General features: G+C 37.7%; 3 protein-coding genes and 1 long non-coding RNA gene across 5 annotated transcripts in view; 2 read left to right on the top strand and 2 right to left on the bottom strand.

Moving 5' to 3' along the window:
• Nucleotides 1-16,812, bottom strand: part of LOC113681346 (uncharacterized) — a 42,760-nt gene extending 25,948 nt beyond the window's left edge. The window contains exons 1-2 of one of the 2 annotated variants that reach the window (XR_003447183.2): nt 15,866-16,796; nt 14,310-14,410 (exon numbers count right to left, since the gene is read on the bottom strand). Coding sequence is in view for 1 of the 2 variants with exons in the window: in XM_027198443.2 (XP_027054244.2) it covers nt 15,900-16,796 (897 nt within the window). In the remaining variant the exon portion in view is untranslated. Of the gene's footprint in view, nt 1-12,691; nt 14,411-15,865 lie in introns of those variants that run through there. The other variant, XM_027198443.2, reaches the window with a different exon arrangement.
• LOC113681345 (uncharacterized) lies at nt 78-2,586 on the bottom strand. Its single transcript, XM_027198442.2, has one exon. The coding sequence runs from the start codon at nt 1,724-1,726 to the stop codon at nt 800-802; it is 927 nt and encodes a 308-aa protein (XP_027054243.2). The 5' UTR covers nt 1,727-2,586; the 3' UTR covers nt 78-799.
• Nucleotides 11,812-14,814, top strand: LOC149050268 (uncharacterized). The gene is made up of 3 exons (XR_016183751.1): nt 11,812-11,940; nt 12,020-12,099; nt 14,403-14,814. It is a non-coding gene; the product is annotated as an uncharacterized LOC149050268 (long non-coding RNA).
• LOC113681348 (ADP-ribosylhydrolase ARH3) lies at nt 16,809-20,846 on the top strand. Its single transcript, XM_027198445.2, has 3 exons — nt 16,809-17,399; nt 18,198-18,397; nt 19,077-20,846. Exons 1-3 carry the CDS (start codon nt 16,947-16,949, stop codon nt 19,474-19,476), a joined length of 1,053 nt encoding a protein of 350 aa, XP_027054246.2. The 5' UTR covers nt 16,809-16,946; the 3' UTR covers nt 19,477-20,846.
• The last annotated feature ends 18 nt before the right edge of the window (nt 20,847-20,864 follow it).

Genomic DNA, 20,864 nt, shown 5'->3' with positions numbered 1-20,864 from the left:
TAACGGAAGGAACGAGGTAGTTAACTAATGAAGGAATGCTGAAAACTTACGAACAAGAAATTACCAGGCACAAAACATATCCTGAACCACCCAGATTTATTCCATTCTTCTCTGAGTGTTCCGCATATCTTAACCTTGAAGTAACAAGTCTTCAGAGAAGGAGCAATTTTACATACAAAAGTCAAACAGGAGAAAACTTAAATACAGAGATTAATAACTTCATAAATTATAATTTTTTTTTCTGCGCTTCATAATTTAACTAAACATTTTCCTTTTTACATTGCTGCATATTCGCATATTATAATACTGTGTGTATTTTAAGTCGAGTGAAAGTGAGTCCGTCAAAAGACATCAAACAAATTTTTCAAAACAGACAAAATAGATTAGCGAGTGAAAAAGCCCTTGGGAAAACAGAAACATTTGATAGCCTGAAATCGAACCAGTAGGAAATTTCTTAATCCATCAGTCATCCCTTAAAGATCTTCAAAGTCTGATTTCATTTTATAACTTTCGATAAACAGAATGACATGAAACACAGACGCTGTCATCATTTGAGTTAATAGAAGTATAGATAACAGTTCCCCGCGCGCTAATAGACACCAAATCGCAGTAAAAGAGTACAGCCATGCGAACGAAAATCTGTTTGAAACTTCTAACAAATCATTCACCACCCGGTAAATAAAATATTCGATTTCAACTCATATAAAAGCGCACGTAAAATACGGCGGTATATTTTACGAAAATTACCTCAATAGTCTGACTTATGAAGTCAAAATGTTCTGCTCTAAGGGATCCTCATCTACGAATAGTTAAATTGTTTAAAGCGTTTCTGGGTTTTTTTCTTCTTCTTGACGCTCGTGGCGGCTTTTTTGCAGCCCACAGCGGGTAAGTAACACCATAGGCAGGGAATGAAGAGTGATAAAATAGCAAGACAACCCCAGCGAGGCGCGCACGAGCTGACGGGCCCCGCGCACGAACACGGTTCATCGGCAAGTTGTCCTTCATCATAACTATCTTTGGTGCAGTGGTAAAAGACACCTTTAACACAACACATACAAGTGGCATAGTCTATGATCTCGTCTGCTTCCACACCACACAAGAGGGGCTCCTGCTTTTCTTTTGCCCATTGTGAAGAGTTCTCCCTGCGCTCGCTTTTCAATGAGCTAGTGTCCACAAGTCGCGTAGTAGGTCGTGATTTAGGAGAGCTCGGCTGGCTCTCGACCAGACACGGTTTAGTCTTTGAATAATAACAATCTGTGTAAAGTCTCCGCTCGAAACTGGACACTTTCATGAGATTATTCTTGGGTTTTAATTCCACGGGCTGAGACCGGAGAGTAGATAACGGTATGGGGGGCGCTTTCGCAAGCGGTGAAAGTTCACAGTATTCGTCCGCATCGTCCGAACTACTCGATAACTTAGTGTTCGTTGTAGCGCGTGTTCTCCGACTCCCGACTGTCGGTTTATTCCCGTAGTCTGCTACTTTAACAGGTACCCTTTGCTGAATATTATGTCGACGCAGATGTTTGTACACTTTGGGGTCGACGACTTTAAAACTCGACCCGTGTCCAATCACAAATGGGTAGTAATCATCCGCATCACTCTCTTCGGGTATGCCGGCTGAAGAAAAGTTCGTAGTTAAACCAGGCAATTTGTTTTCGACCAGGGTGAAATTATTTCGTTCTGTTGTACCGTGCATCATCATCTTGCTTAATCCTTCGTGTTTCATCGAGTTCAAAGAGCCGTGAGCCTTTCTGTGATCAGTTGTGCTTTGCCATTAAGCGATGTTCAGCTACGAGTCTTCGCTCGCTGTCCACCGACGACCATTCAGTGTTGACACTGTATTCAAACTGAAGGCGACCTACGTCGTGACTGTATTATAATGGGCTGGCCTTTCTTAGCTTGCGTGGCACTTCCGATTATCAGCTTGGTAAATTTAATGTTTCCTTTTATCAAATCTGCCAGAAAAGAGTTCCCGCGAATTTCCTATCAAACCGTCGGGCGCAGAAAACTCCCCGGCAGTGCTAATGCTTTGGCAGACAATGAGCGATCAAGACTTCATCCAGCGCATGAATATTCTCTCTCAGCGTTATAAGGACACTCGACGAGTTGAGAATAAATTTGTCGTGTAATCCTGGCTATTCTTTCTACAGCTCTAAAGATTCAATTAACCCGCCAGTCGAACGTGCGCAGCGAAGTAAATTATCTTGCCGCAGCACTTCGATAAGCAAAAAAATGCCTGTTTCACAAGCCAAACACTTTCCTTCTCACTCCTTTGTAGTCCGTTGTTTTGAGTAATTTATATTTAGCCGAGGTCGATTATTCTCTATTGTAATTCAAGCTTTAAAATCCCTCAAGTGATAAACTTGTTTAACGGAAATGATGGTATGCTATGGCGGGACTTAGTTCCGGTTCTATGAGTGAACGATCACCGACTTACGTAGGCAGTGGGTTTTCCCTTTCACACCGAGAACTTGGCCACTGCGTTTGATCAAGTTAATCGCCTCTTAAGTGCGAGAAAAAAGTTCAATCTAAACGCAAGTACACCCGTTAACGAGTTACGTTCTTGAAAAGATGGGAGCCAAAACAAAAGCTTTAGAGCCTCAAGTTTAATTTCCCGTTGCGAAAGATTAAAATGCAAATGGTGCCCTACATAAACACGACACAAAAGAAACCCACTCAAAACGGAAGTCCACACCCAGTCACTGATGACAAATGACAAGAGGCCTTAGCGCTTCTTGTGCGCGGTATTATCTCTCATTGGTCGGCTTTGTCACGAACCGCAAATCAACTTGATCACCCTCTAGGGAGGACGAGATTTGTTTTCCATCGACACGAACTCGCGCTCTCAATCGTGTCCAATTTGGTGTAAGTGAATCAATAGAACGGGAAACGGCTCCAAATTAACTAGTGGTCTAACAAAAGACAACATTTAGATGTTTTCTTTGCTATTTTCCTTCCGATGACTGCCCACGACTTAATCAATCAACCTTTAAAATTTGTTTATGTTTTCGTTTCATTTAACCATCGTCTCGATTTTCGGCGTTAATTTAATTTTCTTTCCTCGGGGTCTCCCACCAAATGTCACGTCAAATGAACTTTGTCCATATACTCGAAATGAGATGGTTACTCGTGACAGGGTACTTCATAATTGTTTAGATTACGGTTGATATGTTTTAATGTTGCGAAAGCCATCAAAGAACAAGTTGTCAGTTGAAAATCAAAAGAAGCTTGAAATTTGCATTAAAGGCTTTTCGAGAACAGCCACAATTCAACCAGATCGCTTCCTGTCGATCAGCAGACACAACTTCAGCGGCTGCAATTTTCCACTTGGTGGTTTTTGGTTGAAAATTGACAGTCAAAAATCGCAGGATATGGCATAATGCTGGCGCCACGATGGCTGCCACTCCGGACATATAGTTCGTATCAAAGTCAGACATCACTGTTGTACACTTGCAAAAAGTATGTTAGTTGAACTGACTAAGTGAAGGTTTACGACAACCTCTAACTAAGAAAATTACGCATGAATTGAAAGAAAGCGAATGTTGAGTATTCAGGTAGACAATATTTCGTGCGCCAACTATTAGGTATTGTTTTGCAAGACCCAATATTGCAAATGACGTATTGAGACCGATTTACAATTGGTAAATTGGGTAATGATTTTTCTTCCAATAAAGCGGCTTTGTTCATATCAACGACCTCAGTTTTTTGTTGAACTCGAAAACATAATTTGATTGTAATTTTTGCTCAACGAGGGTAGTACACAGAATTCAGTGTTTATGTGTCGTACTATGCATAAAGATCACGGTTCTGACTTCTCGACACCTGTTACCCTGCAAAGATATTGATATTGTGGAGAGAATTTGCATGTTGATCCCTATTATTATCATCTACAAGGCTACCCTTATTGTCTCATGGTTTAAAAGAAAACCTTTGAATTACACTGGAAAATAACTTCAAATACGCTTCTCTTGACGCAAAACCAGAGAACAGAAAACAATCAGTAGTCATGAGAGTATTTATTATACGTCGGTTAACAAATTCGAAATTGGGATCTAAACAATCCAAACAACCAACGGTCCAAACCAAACAAAGAATTTGCATTAAAATAACTTCTAGTCAATTCATCAAGCTGTTATCATTTGAAAACAGTGTAATAAAAAAGGATGTTCGGTGTTGTTTTAGCAATCAGTAATCAGTGAGTTAGCACTTGAAGTATTCCATTTTGGAGCTGATTTCTTTCTTTTGTCTCCAAACCACCAAAACTCATTTGGTGACGTACCTTTCTCGAATTTAGAACAAAAACGCCGCCGAAACAAGTTTCAAGTATTGCTTTGAGTACACAAAAGGATCATGATCTCCCTGTACTGGATTCAACACACAAAGAAAAACCTGAAGCTCACCTCGCAGTTCTGTACGTTGAAAAATTGTCGTTTCGCAAAGGAGTCTTTAATTCTAATATGCTATTTTACTAGAGCCCCCATTTTGTAGCTGAATGGATTTCACAGCTACATTGCTCAAGGAATAGCTTTGCCCAAGCTTACAGCCAAATATATGATCGCACAAGTTTAAATTCACTCAAGTGAGGGACATTTATCTTACAAATTTACCGGAAATCATTTCTGACCCTCTGGGAGCGAATTGCTTACATAACTCCCATACTGAGGAGTGTTACACAAATCTACAGTGGCAAAACAGATCAAGAAAATGTGTTGAATAATCATTTAAATGAAAGGAAGTATTGCCTTTCCATGCAAGAAAAACAATACCTTCTTATAAAACCTTACTGTGAAAAAGACTTTTGGCACATTAACCGAACACATTAAACAACAAAACAGGTCAGGTCGAAACCGAGATATTGCTTTCCATAAAAAAAATGTGTTTCCTTTTCATTATGAAAAAGGAGTTTCTTTGGCTCATAGGATTAAAACAAGAAACCAAATTGAAAATGAAAGGAAATAGCAACTCCAAATATCCTGAAATATTGTGCTGGCAACAAAACGTTTCCTTTCTGAACTGAAATGGTCTCAGATCCTGTTCACGCAACGAGATTAAGAACAAAAAAGACTGATGCAATGAAAAGTAAAAACAAATCATCGAATCGCTGAAAATAATCAAGGAAATCGTGGATCAGAAATAGAAAGTATTTCAACCAAAATAACAAACTAGGGGATTCATCTGTTTTAAAAGACTACCTCGGCTCCAGGTCCTTCTGGGGCTAATTGTAGCATCCATGTCCGAGAAAATCGCGTCAAAAACGCCCAAAATATTTAATATACCTGTACATACCATACCACATAACACACACCAAAAATTTAACACAATTACGGTGCATCAATTTAACGTTTTCCAATAGCTTAAAGTAAACTATAGAAAGCTGTGAACACCGTAAATGTTTTCGGTTGAAATATCGATCTAATGACTAAAGGCTTAGCGCACGGTCGTTAAAGAAGAATTGAAAACTAAGTAGTTAAGATCATTTTAATAACGACAGTATTCGGCTGGGGAAAAAAAAAGAACCACCACGGTTTTTTCTAAAAGGGATAATGCAGGAAGCTGTACAAACAAACTTTAAACGATGGGTTAACTTTTCTTGTCCAAACATCAGTAACCTTTCCAGTTTCCGTTAATCTATCACCAGAAGACGATGGTACAAAGGTTAGCAGCTGAAGGGAAGGAAAAAATCTCTGAGTATTCTACAATTTTCGAGTTTGTTGAAAACGTTACTAAATGTTTCTGCGAACCTATATCAGTGTTTTTTCAGTAAATAAATTTCCTATCACTGATCAACCGACACAAAACGCCTGAGGGCTCACAGTAATCATACTTCCTATCTCTATTACCAGAAACAACGCTATCAAAAAATATTTTGGTTCGTTATTCTTGTCTAAGCTTTTTACAAAGCCCAACTAAACTGAACCCTCTTTATTTAATTAGGGTTGTATACAGAAACGCTTATTTCGTTCGGTTATCCGAACCGTCGTAGTGTAAGCTGGTTTCTCCTTTCAAATGCTAACCAAAATTCGTTCTAAGTCAACGACGTGCTCACAGGCATACGCCGTTTGCTTGTTTTGACAATTCGTGATAAGCGAGATTCCTTAGCTTTGAAATTCTTTCCTACCTAATTTACAGAATGATTTAGCGGTTTCCGCCGTAAAAGGACTTTGGTTCAAGAAATAAGGGGGGAATGCGGAAACATGATTCTGCACTATCGAATAAATAAAACCTTTCAAATATTGACTTCGTGGGATAAGACTTCTGAAAGAAGCGTACAGATTCTCCTTTTTGTTATTGAGGTGCCGTACATTTTCCACCTTGTTTTTTGAGGAAAATATAAACTGGACAGGGAAAAGGGAGAACAGTTGTCCAATTCCTTTTGAGGAAACATCTGCGTGGAAACTAATAAACGTTCCCGATTGAATATACAATCAATTTGAACTCCATCCAAGTTTTCTATTTATAAAATGTGCCTCAGAGTAATTTGTGAACGAATAACAATGCCTTCGCTCTAAATAGCTCAATGAAACAAAACGTGAGGGACAGAGGTCGTTAAAGCGGACTTGAACTTATCCTGTACGCCGATTTAATGATTTGTTTGGGTTTAATGGTTGAATGAACACATCCTTCTCTTTTCAAAAAAGACACAAAAAGGTAACAACACTCGAAAGCTGTCTTCGAGCTTTCTAATCAAAACCCTCTTGTTCATGTTGAAACAGCTTTTTAAGCATGTCTCGCACGCCAGGTTTTGTTCCTTTAACTTAACCTAGTTACAAGGGGACGTGAGATTCGAAGGATGCATGCATGCCCATGAAGGCAGAAAATGTGAGTTTCAACATCTGTGTTTTCAAAAAGCTTTTTGGGAAAGGGAGTACAATGAACGCCAAGCTAAACTGGAGTTATAATAAAATGAATTTCTAGAAATTTTGCTCGTGAATAAATCTTATCCATCTTGAAAGCAATTGGATGTCAACACAAAAAAGAGACGCTCATATTCGAAATATTTACGTGGGAATATGGCTATTGCGGTCTGAGAATAATCCGGAAAATTTTTTTCTGTTGAAGAATTCTTTTTCAAAAATAAAACATTCGTGCGTCACTCGTGTGTAAATCAATGCACCGTGAGTGTTAGCTTAGCGTTACTAAGACAAACATCCCCAGTGTAGCATTTCCCTCAAACTTGAAGTGATCTCAAGTTGATCACGTTCAGAAAGGAAAGCTCACCGCAAAGACGAGTGGGATTACCCAGCGGAAACAAGTCACCGTAACAACTACATCCGTTTGAAGATAGCGGTGTTACAGCATTGCTGTACAATTACACTGTAACTGAAAAGGCTACTATTGCTTGTCAAGAAATGTCTGTTCTTTCTATATGGCGTGTTCGTTACGCATTTCAAGAAAACATGCGAAAAACTTGACCCAATCCTAAGTAATCTGTACCTTCCCCCTGACATCTTCCACTTCACTGCGAAGAACAAAAACACATGTGGCGAGAATTACGAAAATGATCAATGAGTAGATACTGCAATCAGCAACGAAAAATTAACTTCACCAACACAGATGACGAGTAAATCGGTTAGTGATGAAGTGATGAAGATTTCAGCGACGAACTTTTAAGTTTCAGTCGCTGAAAGATGGCTTTAAGAGCTTACCGACAATCCAAATCAAACGTTTCCTTTACATGACTTCTCTAAGTATGGCGGTCATGAGGGGAGGGGAGGGGAGGGGAGGAGTGGGGACACGAGAGTCAAAGTCGAAATTACGAAATGTTTTTTTAGCCTGTTTATCTTTTACTACTTCTGCTTGGTTGGAGTTTTGGAAGACTTCCTTTTCTTCTCTACATCTTAAAACACAAATTCGGTTACAAAAAGATCTGAACTCGATAGAAACCGCAAGCAGTCAGCGATCGCTTTCATAGATAAGGGGCTCCTAGTTACTGTAACGGACGAAAAAAGAAAATAAAGCTAAGAATCTACAATTTCTATCCCTCATTCCACACCCCGCTTCACGGAAGCCATGGTTACATCGATTAGACTAAAAAATTAAGAAGAAGGTCGAAGTTGTCACTGATTCCTCAATGCCGTGACAAAGGGTCATAAAACCCGTTCTTTGTTGATAACAGCCTAATTCCCTTACTTGTACCCGACGTAAAGGTTGGCCCTCACTGTTGGTTTAATCGGATTAAATTCAACTAGATTTAGAAGGGAAATAATTAGTGAAAAGCCAAAGAGGCCTATATCAAAGCAGTATACGAGGGTTCGTGCGTCAGTTCTGCCCCAACAAAGAGAGATTACAAGCATAGTCTAAGGGATGCCGCTTTTGGATTTCTCCAGTGCAGCTTGTAGCGAAAGTTAATCATTTAACACTAATCGACTGAGTTTGAGCTAAAAATGTCGTGCAGGACGTGAGCAAATTTCCACCACAAAAGCATTTCGATAAGATGTCGGGTATGGGTTTTAGATCTGAGCGGATTACCTCACTACCGTTTTCTGAAGTTAATTTTTCCTGATTACGGAGAATGCGCGGCAGTGACTAAGAGATATGCATATCAGTAAATTCATCCAAGGGAAGTTAAGTTAATCAGCCTTGTCTAAGTAAGCAGCAAGGCCTTTGGGATATATCTGCGCCAAAGATAAATTTTAAATTGTTATAACAAATATTATGAAACTGTGAAAATCGTGATAATGTAAAAAGTAAATATCATGATCTCCTTTCACCCAAAACGCAAAAATGACGCAAACCAAATCACGAAACCATGACGTGGTTTCTTCCTCAATATCATCTCAATATCAAACCACTTCTTTATCAAAAGACTGAGAGACCAATGACTAAAATAGGAGACTTGTTCCTCTCACGTTCTCCAAAATACCAGTGTTTTTTGTAGCCGAAGTAAACGACATAGGAAAACGCAAAAGGGGATGAAGTCACGAAATCTGTGTCATTTTAAGGAGCGGAAATGTTTGGCTTTTACCCTCAGGCCATCTAAATTGTACTGTTGCGCTGAAACACCACAATGTGACGTCAAGAATGGCGAAAATCAAATGAAATCTTTAAATGCAGTTGGCTCTGCTCCGTTGTATGATGCCATTGTTTGCATGTCAAAACCCACGTTTCTCAAACGCCACCTAATTACCAAGCGTTTTAACTTGAAAGATTCCGTGTTGGTTTTGCGTTTTACGTCAACTGATGCGACAATTGTAAACTGTGTGAGCAATATGATGGTCCCTAACAAGAAGACGTGCCAAAACGCTACTATTCCAGTAACCAAGGAAGTTGTAATTGAGATTGACTCAGTTATGCATTCTATTATTTGAGATAATCAGTTGCTAAGTATATCGTAGAAAAAACTGGAAAAAGAAAAGCTTAATTGCGCACTTAGAAGCAATAAATGCAGTATGAAAAATCACCGCCTTTTACAGTTGAAACCTCAGCCACGTGCTTGAAAAGCAAACATAATCACTTCCTCTAATTTACCTTATCTCGTAAAAGTTTCTGTGGAAAATTTTTACACATTCCCGTTTGCACCCGATAACCCGGCCCACTCAAATTCCTACCATCTTAACTCGTATTTGCTTCTATATTATATGACCTCCCACGAAAATTGAGCAATACAATCATGTAATTCCAAAAATTTCATGGTTTAAACCAAGTGGAGGCGCGAATTAATTTTGTCACATACTAGATTTTTCAACACCTTTGTAAATCCGACACACCGATAAAATAAAACGTGGGTAGATGAGCGCTTTGCGCGTACGTGGAACGCGTCCGATCAACTTTGTTCCGTTTCAGCGAAGACGTGCGTGGTACACACCAAAAGAATAACTTAGACGAGTCTCGAACTTCTCACTAGGGAACATTTTTAACCACACGGGTCGTTCTGGCTCATTTATGAATTTCACAAGGCCGTTAAGAGGCATTGTAACAGCTATTGTGGACAGGCCATAGGGCTGCCGTAACCATCACCCGAACCGTAATTGGTGATTAACAGGATTAACGATCCATTAAACGCATTTCGACATTTAAACACGCAACGAGTGTACTAGAACGTGAGCAGTTTTGCAATAGAAAGTGAATACTGCCTAAGCTAGTTTTCAACTAAGAACGGCGAGAAGTGATCATTTGATGAAGCTTAGCGATATTAGCAGTAAAAAGGCAGCTGTGGCAATTGATCAGACACAACCCGAGTAAAGCGAGTAAGGAAACTTCGCGCGTAAAAATGAAGGCTGCGTGGGACACTCGATATACTGCAGACAGACAAACTGATAGACGCCTTTACCTGGCGAGTGTAATTCCATTAGCCAATAAATGACGATACTATCAACAGAAACAGCCCGCAAAACTGTATACATAATAAATCAATTACAAACATAAAAAAAAAAACAGTTCATAATTGAATTTCCCTGGATAGGAAAGCTTTTCAGTTGGGCGTGAGGGAATCACATTAGGACCAACAGACAAAAACAAATCGCAAAGGAAAAAGAGAGTGAAAGAAGAAAAAAAAAGAAAGAGCAAATTTGCCGATACGTTGCGAGATATTTTGTGATTTGATTGTGAACTAAGCGGCTAAGAACTTTGATTACTGCTGAGACTAAGAACAGCAGTATTGTAATAAGAGGAAAAATACTCCCACTTGAGTGCTACGTTGCTATTTTTATGCAGTAGAATGATCAAACAAGTGATTATCAGTGGTAACTAAAAGGATTCAAGAGCGCCGGAAAGGAAAAAAAGTAATCGTAAAGCCGTGCAAAATTCAACACCATAACCTTTGCCAGACGACCGTAAGACCTAAGTCTATATTGTGCGATCGTATTTAACGGTGACGCAAGTCTAATTGGGCTCTGACGGTTCGTTCACAGACTGATAATTGGGGAGAACAAGGGAACACTGTTAAATTGGCCTGGAAAGTCGTCGCTCCATCTCTTGAATTGTTGGAAGGAAAGGGGAAAAAGCGAGATGAAGAAAGAGCAATAATTGAGTAATTACAATCTCAAACGTAACAAGGACGGTTAACCTTTTAACTCCCAGATCAAATTTGCAATTCTCCTTTCTGTCAACCATACGATTCCATCAATGTCAGTTCAGAAAATTTAGTAATGGATCAACTAATTATCCCCCAATTGATATTTTTCTTTATTCTCATCACTTGTTTGGTTGATATTGTGTTGATATTGTAAGGAGAAATTCTGTCTTGGTCACTTATAGGAGTTAAAGGGTTAAGAACAACAAAAACTGAAAAGACACTTGCATCACTTCTTTTCAAATCCTTTTAAGGGATAGTATCACTTCTTTTCGCAACGAGGAGAAGAAAAAACGATCACACATAGATATTCTTTTTTCACTCTTGAGCAAAATTTATTCCATTCATTAAGAAGATTCTTCCAAAAACTAGTTGCACTGAAAATATGTATACACTGTCTGTATGGGTGTTCACTTTTACTCTATATAAGGTCATAGTCCGACGACTGTTTCGTGTCTGCACATACAGTCATACTATATCACGGTATCAGAAAGGTCATAATATTATTGTTAAAAAAAAATGCACGCGCGGGTGGTATATTTCGTGATCTTCTTTCAAAATTACTGCCACAGACTGCGGAAATTGTGGACACTACGTTAACTCCTATTAATAATTTTGAGTATAAAAATAACTTCTCTTAAAAAAAAAAAAAAAAAAAAAAAACATAAAAGAGCAGAAGTTCTCGTCTCATCGATCATTCTAATTTTGTTCCAAAATTTACGGAAATGTGTCGTACCAAATTGCACTGTTTGGAGCAACTTCAGAACCTCCCGACACATGTAAATGAGTTGCGGGGTATTCTGAAGTTTAGCCCACTGTTTCACAAGAGTCTATGGATTTTCATGAAACTTTTCGCTTTTCCTTCCCTCCTGGTTCTCTTTGTTCTTGCCATACAAGACAAAAAAAATTAACCAAAATACTACTTGCAAGTAAGTGGTTGACTGCACTTCTGATATTTTAGTATATTTTTGGAACACTTAAGTAAATATCAATCATCCTTCTTTCAAGGGTAATACTTTATAATCCAAATGTGCCAGGCTGGAAAAACCGAAAAAGAAAAAAAAAAGGGAAAACAACACTAGCGTGAGGTAACTAGATTAGCTTATGAATATTTTAAAAATAGAGTGCATTAGCTAATTAACTAATTCAATTTGTTTCTGATTTGTTTCTGATTTGTTTCGAATTTTGTTCACAATTAAACTGAGGAACAGCGTTTTAATTCATCAATGGATTGTGCCAAAGCTGATATGCATGTAGATGTAAGCTTTCCGTGTAAGAGTTCCGTAGTAGGTAACATTGGATTCCAAGTGTTGTTTATGTACGTATACGCGGCCATACTATTTTAAGATCTACAAAACGTGATGGCATAATTTAAAAAAAAGATACGAGAGATAGATTTATTAATATGCTTTCAAAAGTACTCTTGACCTCGAGTGCTGATGCTGCAGGCAATGTTTTTTTAGCCCTTTACCTCCCAACATGAGAATGTTAAATTTCTCCTCCAGCTGCTACACATTTCCTTGTAAATTAGTTGCGCTAATTTTGTGTTAGATCAAGACAACAACTTCTTCCAGATAAGTTTGAGTTTTGTCATTACCTATTTTCTGGATTGTGTACGGATATAATGAGGAAAAGTTATAGGGTTAAGATTGGGACATGATTCAGTAATAGTGAGGCCAGTGAGAAAAGACATTTCTAATGATAAATGTAAAAAAATATAAATTTATCTCTTCATTCCCAAGATCTAAATATCAATTCTCTACACTGTCTGTTACCCATTTCACATAATTTTAGCTGTAAGAATTTGTTGTTCAATCAAGAAATATCACTCTATTCATGTATTTCTATCTTCTCACCACATTTCTACTAGAAAAAGTATTGGCTCTCTGAGGAGAAATTCCTTTTTTAGTCACTAATGAAAGTAAAAGGGTTAACCTTTAACTCCCAAGATCTGATTGCTAACTCCCCCCTCTAGCTGCACATTTCCTTGTAAATTAGTTATAATAATTTGGCATTAGATCAGAATACAAACTTCTACCTAATATGTTTGAATATTATAGGGAAAAGTTTCATGTTAATCACTTCTGAGAGTGAAACAGTAAAGGGTAGGAATGGTGCAGTGGTTAGAGAAACTTTCTTACAGTGCATTTCCTGAGTTGTTTACAAGACACATCATGGCACCAAAGGTTGAACAGTCAACAAAGAACATCTCTTTGCACATGTTACAGCCAAATCCAATTTATTTTTTATCATTTTGAATAATGGGTGTTTGTGAAAGGTCATATCTGGTTTGCACAAGGACACTCAGATAAATACTTGGTGATTTAAGCAGGAATGTTGCCTAGGAGAACCATCTTACATGAGAGAAAACCGCACAAGCTAAGAAGTGATTAATGATCTGTACAGAGCCTTGTCACCATTACAGACAGGAATTTTCATCCAACAGGGAGAGCCAATCTACTATCAGTTTTAAGTTGCCTCTATTAATTCAATTTTACTTGTTGACAGGAATTTGTTGTGTTAAGCCATACATGCATATACTGCTCATCCATAAGTTGTAAGATCTCCTGACTAGCAAAATCGAAGCAGAACATAAATGAACCCTTTAACTTATTCATGAAACTATTAAAAAAGATAATTGCTGGTAATAATGCACTCTTTAACCTGAGTGCACATGTATAACAAAATGAAGTTGTAATTCAATGCAGTTTTGTTACCAAATTCATGTCTATCAATAAAACAAAGAAGTTTATTCTTAGCGTAAAATAAATTTTCATTTTGCAGTAATCTCAAAATTACCAACTGCTAGCAAATTAATGAATGATGTCGTTTACATAGTAATTTGCATACCCAGCATATTTGTATAGTCATTATATATTATGTGTAAAATAACTGATTGGAGGTGCAAAGTACATGTGATAAACATGATAAACATTTCTTACACCCATTTCAATAATCTTCCCCTTTTGCAAGTAATGCTCTTTATGTACAAGTGTGTACAGGTGCGTAAAGTGAAAATGTGGTAAGACTTTTACTTCACTTCAAATGGCAATTTACAATATATATCATTCACTGAAACTGCGTAGTACGACAAAAATCAGAGGAATATTCAAGATAGTAGTTGCATGCACAGGGAGAAGTTGTTCAAATTTTCAATACTAACCAAAATACTAACCTATTGGTAATAACAAGAGGAAAACATTTCAATGGAAGTGGAATATAAACCACAGTCTATAGGATAACCAGAGCATAAATTTATAACAGATAAAAATAAGACAAAGTCTCAAAAGCTACTCACTCAGCATCTCCAGTTAGAACACTTTTGATATAGATCACACAGCTTCCCTTGATGGTGATATCTTCATGTATTTTTTTGTCTTGGATATTACAGTTTGTGCCCTGTAGAACAAGCACATACAAAAATGTTACACTGATGATCATGTGGAATAAGAAGAGTTTTACATCCTGGTGCCACAGGTCTACATGTATACCTTACTACTATATCCACTGATTTCAAACTTCACCATAAACTGCCTATGACTGTACATTGTCTCAGTTTTCTTTGGGTGTTGGGCCAAATTAGAGAAAATCACACAAAGCAGGACAAGTCAACCAACTCAAATATGCGTAAACAGGATAGCTCTGAGCCAGCTTTGTGCATTTTGCCACTGTTATTGTGCGTGTTGCCACTTTATCATGCACTCTGCTGCTGTTATTGTGCAAATCACAGTTGGCTTCCTCTCCCAGTGCTCAAAAATAAACAAGTCATTCTTGACTCTTATTAAAGCAAAATATTTTTGCTATGGAGTAAATCCTTTTTTTTCCGGGGGAGGAGTGTTTTTAAGACCTCCACTTCACCTCAGTCCCTATAAACACAAAAAAAAACATGGCCAATATCCAGCCATCTTGACCTCACCCTTGTTCGATAATTTATAAATCTAACACCACCATATTCACATGCAACGAAAGTCAACAGTCAACATTTATGGGTGACTGTACCCTTTAATTCTCTGCTGTCAAAGATTTTACAATGTTGTCCAATCACAGACTTTTGAGTTCAAACAATTTCTTTGTTAGAGATGTCATGTGATTCCAAGGTAACCAATGAGAGCATGCCCTGTTGGGAAAAAATTTAAGCTGTATACATGTAGAGTCACAATTTCATATCTACAACCAATCAGTAGCTTGCCGCCTTCACAAAAACTACCCTCTCAAGTTGTCATTGTAATGTTTTCAACAGTACACCCAACTAAAAATACCACTCTCCTTTTCAAAGATAACTTCCAGTTTACATAAATTAGCAATTATTGGAGTACAAGTAACCTATTCTGGACTTAAAAATCCTGATTATTGTCTCATCTCAAACCAAATATTTCAAGTCCCCCCCCTAGCTATTAATTGGACACAATTATCAACTGAGCTATGAGGAACCATATTGAGAAAGAAGCAAATTTGAGAGCATTCTCTGGTCACAAATAATAAATGAAAAATAAAATGTTTTTACCTGTAAATGAAAACAAGCTACAAACTGATTCTTAGAAAGGTAATCAAAGAAATTACAGAAATAAATGTCACCATACATCAAAGTATCTCTTGGAATTGGTCTTAACCCTTTGACTCCCACAAGTAACCAAAACAGAACTTCTCCTCACAATATCACAATAGAGAAAAATTTTAAGAAGGGGATTATTAGTTGATCTAATACCTAGTTCTCTAAACTAACATCATAGGAAAAAATGACAGTCAGTGAGCAGAATTACTAAAAAGATCTTGGGAGTGAAAGGGTTCAAAGTGGTCTTACAGGTGTACATGTATATATACCCATTACCAGTCTATCAATTAACTGAATCCCACCTGTGTTTGTCAATGGAGCCTATTCCTCCTGTTCTCAACTCTCACTGTTTTTCTCTGCCCAGATCTTGTTTCTCATTGCCACCCATGGATTGACATCAGCTCTAAGTACAGAAGGAAGTTTGAGAGAAACTGTGGTGGCTCCAAACTGTCTGGCTGTTACACACATGTGTCCAGCAGCCTTCACCATCCATTCAGTGGTTAGCATCAGGGAAGCCAAACCATTTTCATTGGAGATGTTCTCTTCATAGTCTTCCAGAACACTAATTAAATCTCCATTCTTCATTTTGAGTTGTAGTTTCCTCTCCTCCCATGGCTCTGGAGACAGCCAAACTTGGATATGCTCTATCTCTGAAAGAGGTACATCTTCATGCAAATGCATATGTTCATCAAAGATTCTAAAGCACTCTCCTTCTACACTTGAATGTAGAAATTGACAGCAAAATCCAGAGGTCGAGAAGATAGAAAACGAAGGTTTACAAGCAAATCCAAATTTCCAGGGAGAGTCTTGCACGCTGTCTAACTCGCCAGAATGAACGGAACCCACCTCTGACAAAGAGTTCAGTTTCTTCTCCAGTTTATCAACTTCACCGCGAGGAAGGGAGGTATCGTGAAGGACAATCGGTAGCTCTAAGTTTCCATTTTCTCCAAGAGATATTACAACTATTCTTTCGTTGGTCTCATGATCGTAGTATTGCCCTGTTCCTACAAACACGCTAGTGGTTTTCCTTGGGAGTTTGTCATTGGCAATCGAGGCCAGTGATTCCTTGACTTTCTCTAAAGTTTCTGAAAGAGGATACGAAAAATTTGATGTAGATCTGTTTCTTCTTGAATTAAGAAATAACTTCTTTGTAATAAACGGCACGTTTTTCGAAAACTGTCGAGGTGTCAAGACGATTTTGGTGTACGAAGGAAAAACACATTTTGCCGCCATGATGGAAATGCTGTTGCTTGCTAAGGCTAATGGGATTTCATGGGAAACCGCTGGATTAGGACACTCAAGTTTTTTAACTGAGTTAGGAAATATTGACCAAATTATGCTAGATTCTGTAGAAAGACACCTTGCATTGAAGGATTTGTAGATATGAGTAAAATGTTACACAAGTTTCGCGGAACACTTGTTGGTGCCTTGGTTGGTGACTGCCTTGGATCAAACTATGAAGGCGTCTCCAGCACTTTACCATGGGGAGAAGTTACCGATTACACTTTGGAAAGAATCAAAGACGAGAAGGAACCGATCCATTACACGGATGATACAGCGATGACTCGAGCGATCTGCAAGTCGTTAACTGAGGAAAAGAAGTACGATAACCGTAGCATGGCAAAAGCGTTTGTTCGGGAATTCTTCAAAGAGCCTGATCGTGGCTATGGTGCTGCTGTCGGGACAGTCTTTAAGCGTTTGCGGGATACGAATCCCGAAGATGTTACACTTCCGGCTCGCTCTCAATTTGATGGACAAGGTTCCTATGGAAACGGTGCAGCCATGAGGATCTCCCCTGTGGCTCTTTATAGTCGAAGTTCATCAGAAGTTCAAAAGGTGAGGAATGGTTTAGGCGAGATCCACATTTGTTTTAAGACAAGCCCCTCGTTGGTGGAGTCCCGGAAAACATCACCCAATATCAACTGGTCCCAATGGATACTGCAGTTGCCTTAATGCTAACAATTACTGTAGAATTATGGTTACTGGCCCCCCACTCATAAGAAGCTGCTTGCCCCCCCCCCCTCCCCCCAGCGCATCAGTGTTGGTAAAGAACAAATTTATTCCAATATTATTTTAAACTTTCTTACTATGCACCTACAAATGGTTTGCTTCAGGATGGAGTGACTTTCATGGGGTTGCTGTCAGATGACTTCAAAGATGTTGGATGACTTGCCTGGTCTTCAAGATGGTGGCCAGGTCAAACTCCTGACCCTGAGGCAGTGCCTAAATGTCAAAATCCCAACCCAAGAGGATGGGGGGAGGTTTCCATGGGTAGCATGGAACATACACAAAAGGATTTTACTTGTAACAGATGGACTGAAATAGACCCCATGGAGAATTAATCTAACTTGTTTGATAACCAATAATCTTCCTACTGAAGTTTTGCATTAAATGGGATTTAATGGGATTTGCTGCATAGCAATTATCAGTCTGTTGGTGTAAGTCCAATCCTTGAACAACCAGCACAGACATCACCTGGGTTACTTTATCGCATGCCTGCTCAAATATTGGTCTTGGTTTGCATGCCATTTTCATTTTAGCCACACTTAATGTTTTTTATTTGTAAATAAGTCCAAAGAAGGAATAAGTCTATGAAGACTTAACATCTTTTAAATTTTATCTTTGTTTTGACAGTATGCTCAAAAGAATGCACTCATCACACATGCACACATTAATGGAGTCAATGGAGCAGTCTTGCAAGCAGAGGCAGTATTCAAAGCTCTTCCCCTTGAACCACCAAACTTAAACACAGACAAATTTATTGATGACCTCCTTGAAGTGGCCAAAAAGCTTGAGGAAGAGTATGAAGAATCTAGTAAAGAAAACGAAGATAGGTAATGTAATAATGAGCAAAGTTTTTATTTCAACTCAGTACTTTTATGGATTTAATTTTTAAAAGGGATCTAGTAGATGACAGTTGATATTTGATAGTTTCTACTATAAATAATTCCAATGACAAAATTATCAGGATGTTAGTCATTGATATTAATATTGATACTGACGATGTGCATTTTAATTTATTAATACATACATTGGTAATTTATGGTTTTCAAATAGGTTGGGAAATCATTTTTGTGTGCCCTGTTCTACATTGAACAAGAAATAGTGTTTTATCAATGTTATGATAAATGTAGACAATCAAATGATCTGAATTACAATTTGGAGCAGATTTTGTATTTTCAAAGCCAGCAAGCATGTACATGTTGGGAGATCACAATTCATAGTTTCTAAAACATTGATGACTGCTTTCTGCATTGAAATTATTTGAATACTGAAAACTAAAAGATATTAAATTAAACTTTATGCACACATTGGAAACTTTTTAGGATCAAATAAATTTACTCTGAGCCAATAAGAATGTTGAAATTGTTGCTGGGGGTACAGGGTCATCCTTGTGTGTTGGTAGCCCACATAATAAGAAAATTGTATGTGTAGTGGTATGCCTGAGTAGTATTCTTTTATTATTTATCTATTCATTTGTTTCCTCTTTATTTGTTTTTTTTCTTCTCTTAGTGGCCACATTTCAACTTCTTCACCTCAAAAGAAACCTTTTTCTTATTTCAAGAAATTAAAAGAAATGAAAGAACTGTTAAATAAAGGTGAAACACTGGAACCTGAGACAGTGGTGGAAACATTTGGAAATGGGATAAGAGCTGAGGAAGCAGTTCCCGCTGCAATATTTTCATTTCTTCACAAGGGACGAGAGTCATTTCAAGAATCAGTTAACTATGCCATCTCTTTGGGAGGTGATACAGACACAATTGCTAGCATGGCAGGAGCAATCAGTGGAGCTTACTGGGGAGTAAATGAGATTCCTGTACTGTGGAAGAGCAAATGTGAAGGTGTAGAGAAGGCCATAGAATTTGCAAACAAAATATTTGAACTAAAAGAAGAAAGAAAAGATGATGAGTGATTGAAAATGACTTTTGAGCAGTGTATTACTGTTAATTATAATGCCTCAAAAGCAAGTGAGGTCTCATGTTCAGAATACAAATGTCATCAAATAATGGATTTTCTTGATGTGTTATTAGACTATAACTTTTGAAAAGATTATTTTCTTTCATCTGAGTATGAGTTATATGCTGGTGATCTCTCAGGTTAGTTGGTATATCTGATCTGAGTACTTGACTTGTATATGTCTTTGTCAAGGGGTAATTTTTTAAAGGGGTATTAGCTCAAAACCTTTAACCCAGCGACACAAGTCCCTTATTTCTGAGCCAAGGGATTTGTCTGTTAGACATAAAAAAACCCATCATTTTAGCAAAGGCCCAAGAAAATTTATCAATTGATTGAGTTTCTTTTTTGCAGTATACTTTATGGTACTATAGGCTAAAGAGACACTTAAGTCCATCTTTCAGCCCACTTAGGGTGTTCCGGTTCCTTTCCTCTGGACCTTTAATTTGACATTTAGTTAATCAACCCCAAATCAAACTTTACTATAGCTGTAATATGAAAAAGTAACTCTCAAGTGCTTGACATTCCCAAGATGTACATAGGGTGAGGAACCCTCCCATAGAAAAAAATAAAACTAAGGGCACATTTTAAAACATTTTGAAAAGAGGGAACCCTTTGCATAATATGGTACAGTTTTGGAAATGTGTGCAAGATTTTCCTGGATTTTTAAAGGGAGTGGGCATTCTATGAAAAAGAAAAAGAAACTGAGTCATTACTGATGCTAAATTTTAGAGGGTTTATACTGAAAGCTGAAAGCTCACCTTTTTTTCATCCAATCAGAAGATGCTTTATTATTTGAATTGAATCTCAACCCTGGTTGGTTTTGAAGTTTTTGTTTGACCTGGAAATATTTTACCTAATTAAAATTTTTTTTTTTTGAAGAGTTGCATCCTATTCAGCAAGTTTATAATAATTTTAAACCAACAACTGTTCAGTTTTGAACCACAGAAAAGATAAAAAAGAGCTGTTTATGTGCCACTTTATTCTTCAGTGACCAGATCAGTGATCTATTTGACAAATAGATTCTGTTTTGCTGTGTGTCTATGATGTCATAGATCACAAATGATATTAAAGAAGGCAAGAATAGAGAAGTGGCACACATGCTGAAGGAATAGAATAGCAAACTGTGCATTTTAGCATGGTGCAAAGGGTCGCATCATAATATTGTTCGAGTTACTAAGTAAATTTTCTTTTGCAGCTCCTAAACAGCTCTTGCTTAACTTACTTTTATGGTCTTCACTTGGTTAATCCAAAGGGAAAATAGATCAAACATCCACAACTTTGTATACCTTTGTGGATAGAAAAAAGTAAAAAAGAAATTCACTAACATCAATTGTGTATCTTTTC

Source organism: Pocillopora damicornis, chromosome 2 (genome assembly GCF_964200805.1).
Source record: "Pocillopora damicornis chromosome 2, jaPocDami1.2, whole genome shotgun sequence".
Taxonomy (NCBI): domain Eukaryota; kingdom Metazoa; phylum Cnidaria; class Anthozoa; order Scleractinia; family Pocilloporidae; genus Pocillopora; species Pocillopora damicornis.
The sequence above is the reverse complement of the archived record's forward strand: the minus strand, read 5'-3'. Positions and strand labels throughout refer to the sequence as shown.

Excerpts from the sequence above, each read along its gene's own strand:
- LOC113681345 (XM_027198442.2), bottom strand. The coding sequence starts at position 1,726 with ATGAAACACGAAGGATTAAGCAAGATGATGATGCACGGTACAACAGAA.
- LOC113681348 (XM_027198445.2), top strand. The coding sequence starts at position 16,947 with ATGAGTAAAATGTTACACAAGTTTCGCGGAACACTTGTTGGTGCCTTG. Across the intron at positions 17,400-18,197 it reads GTTCATCAGAAGTTCAAAAG|TATGCTCAAAAGAATGCACT; the intron begins GTGAGGAATGGT and ends TTGTTTTGACAG. Across the intron at positions 18,398-19,076 it reads AGTAAAGAAAACGAAGATAG|TGGCCACATTTCAACTTCTT; the intron begins GTAATGTAATAA and ends TTCTTCTCTTAG.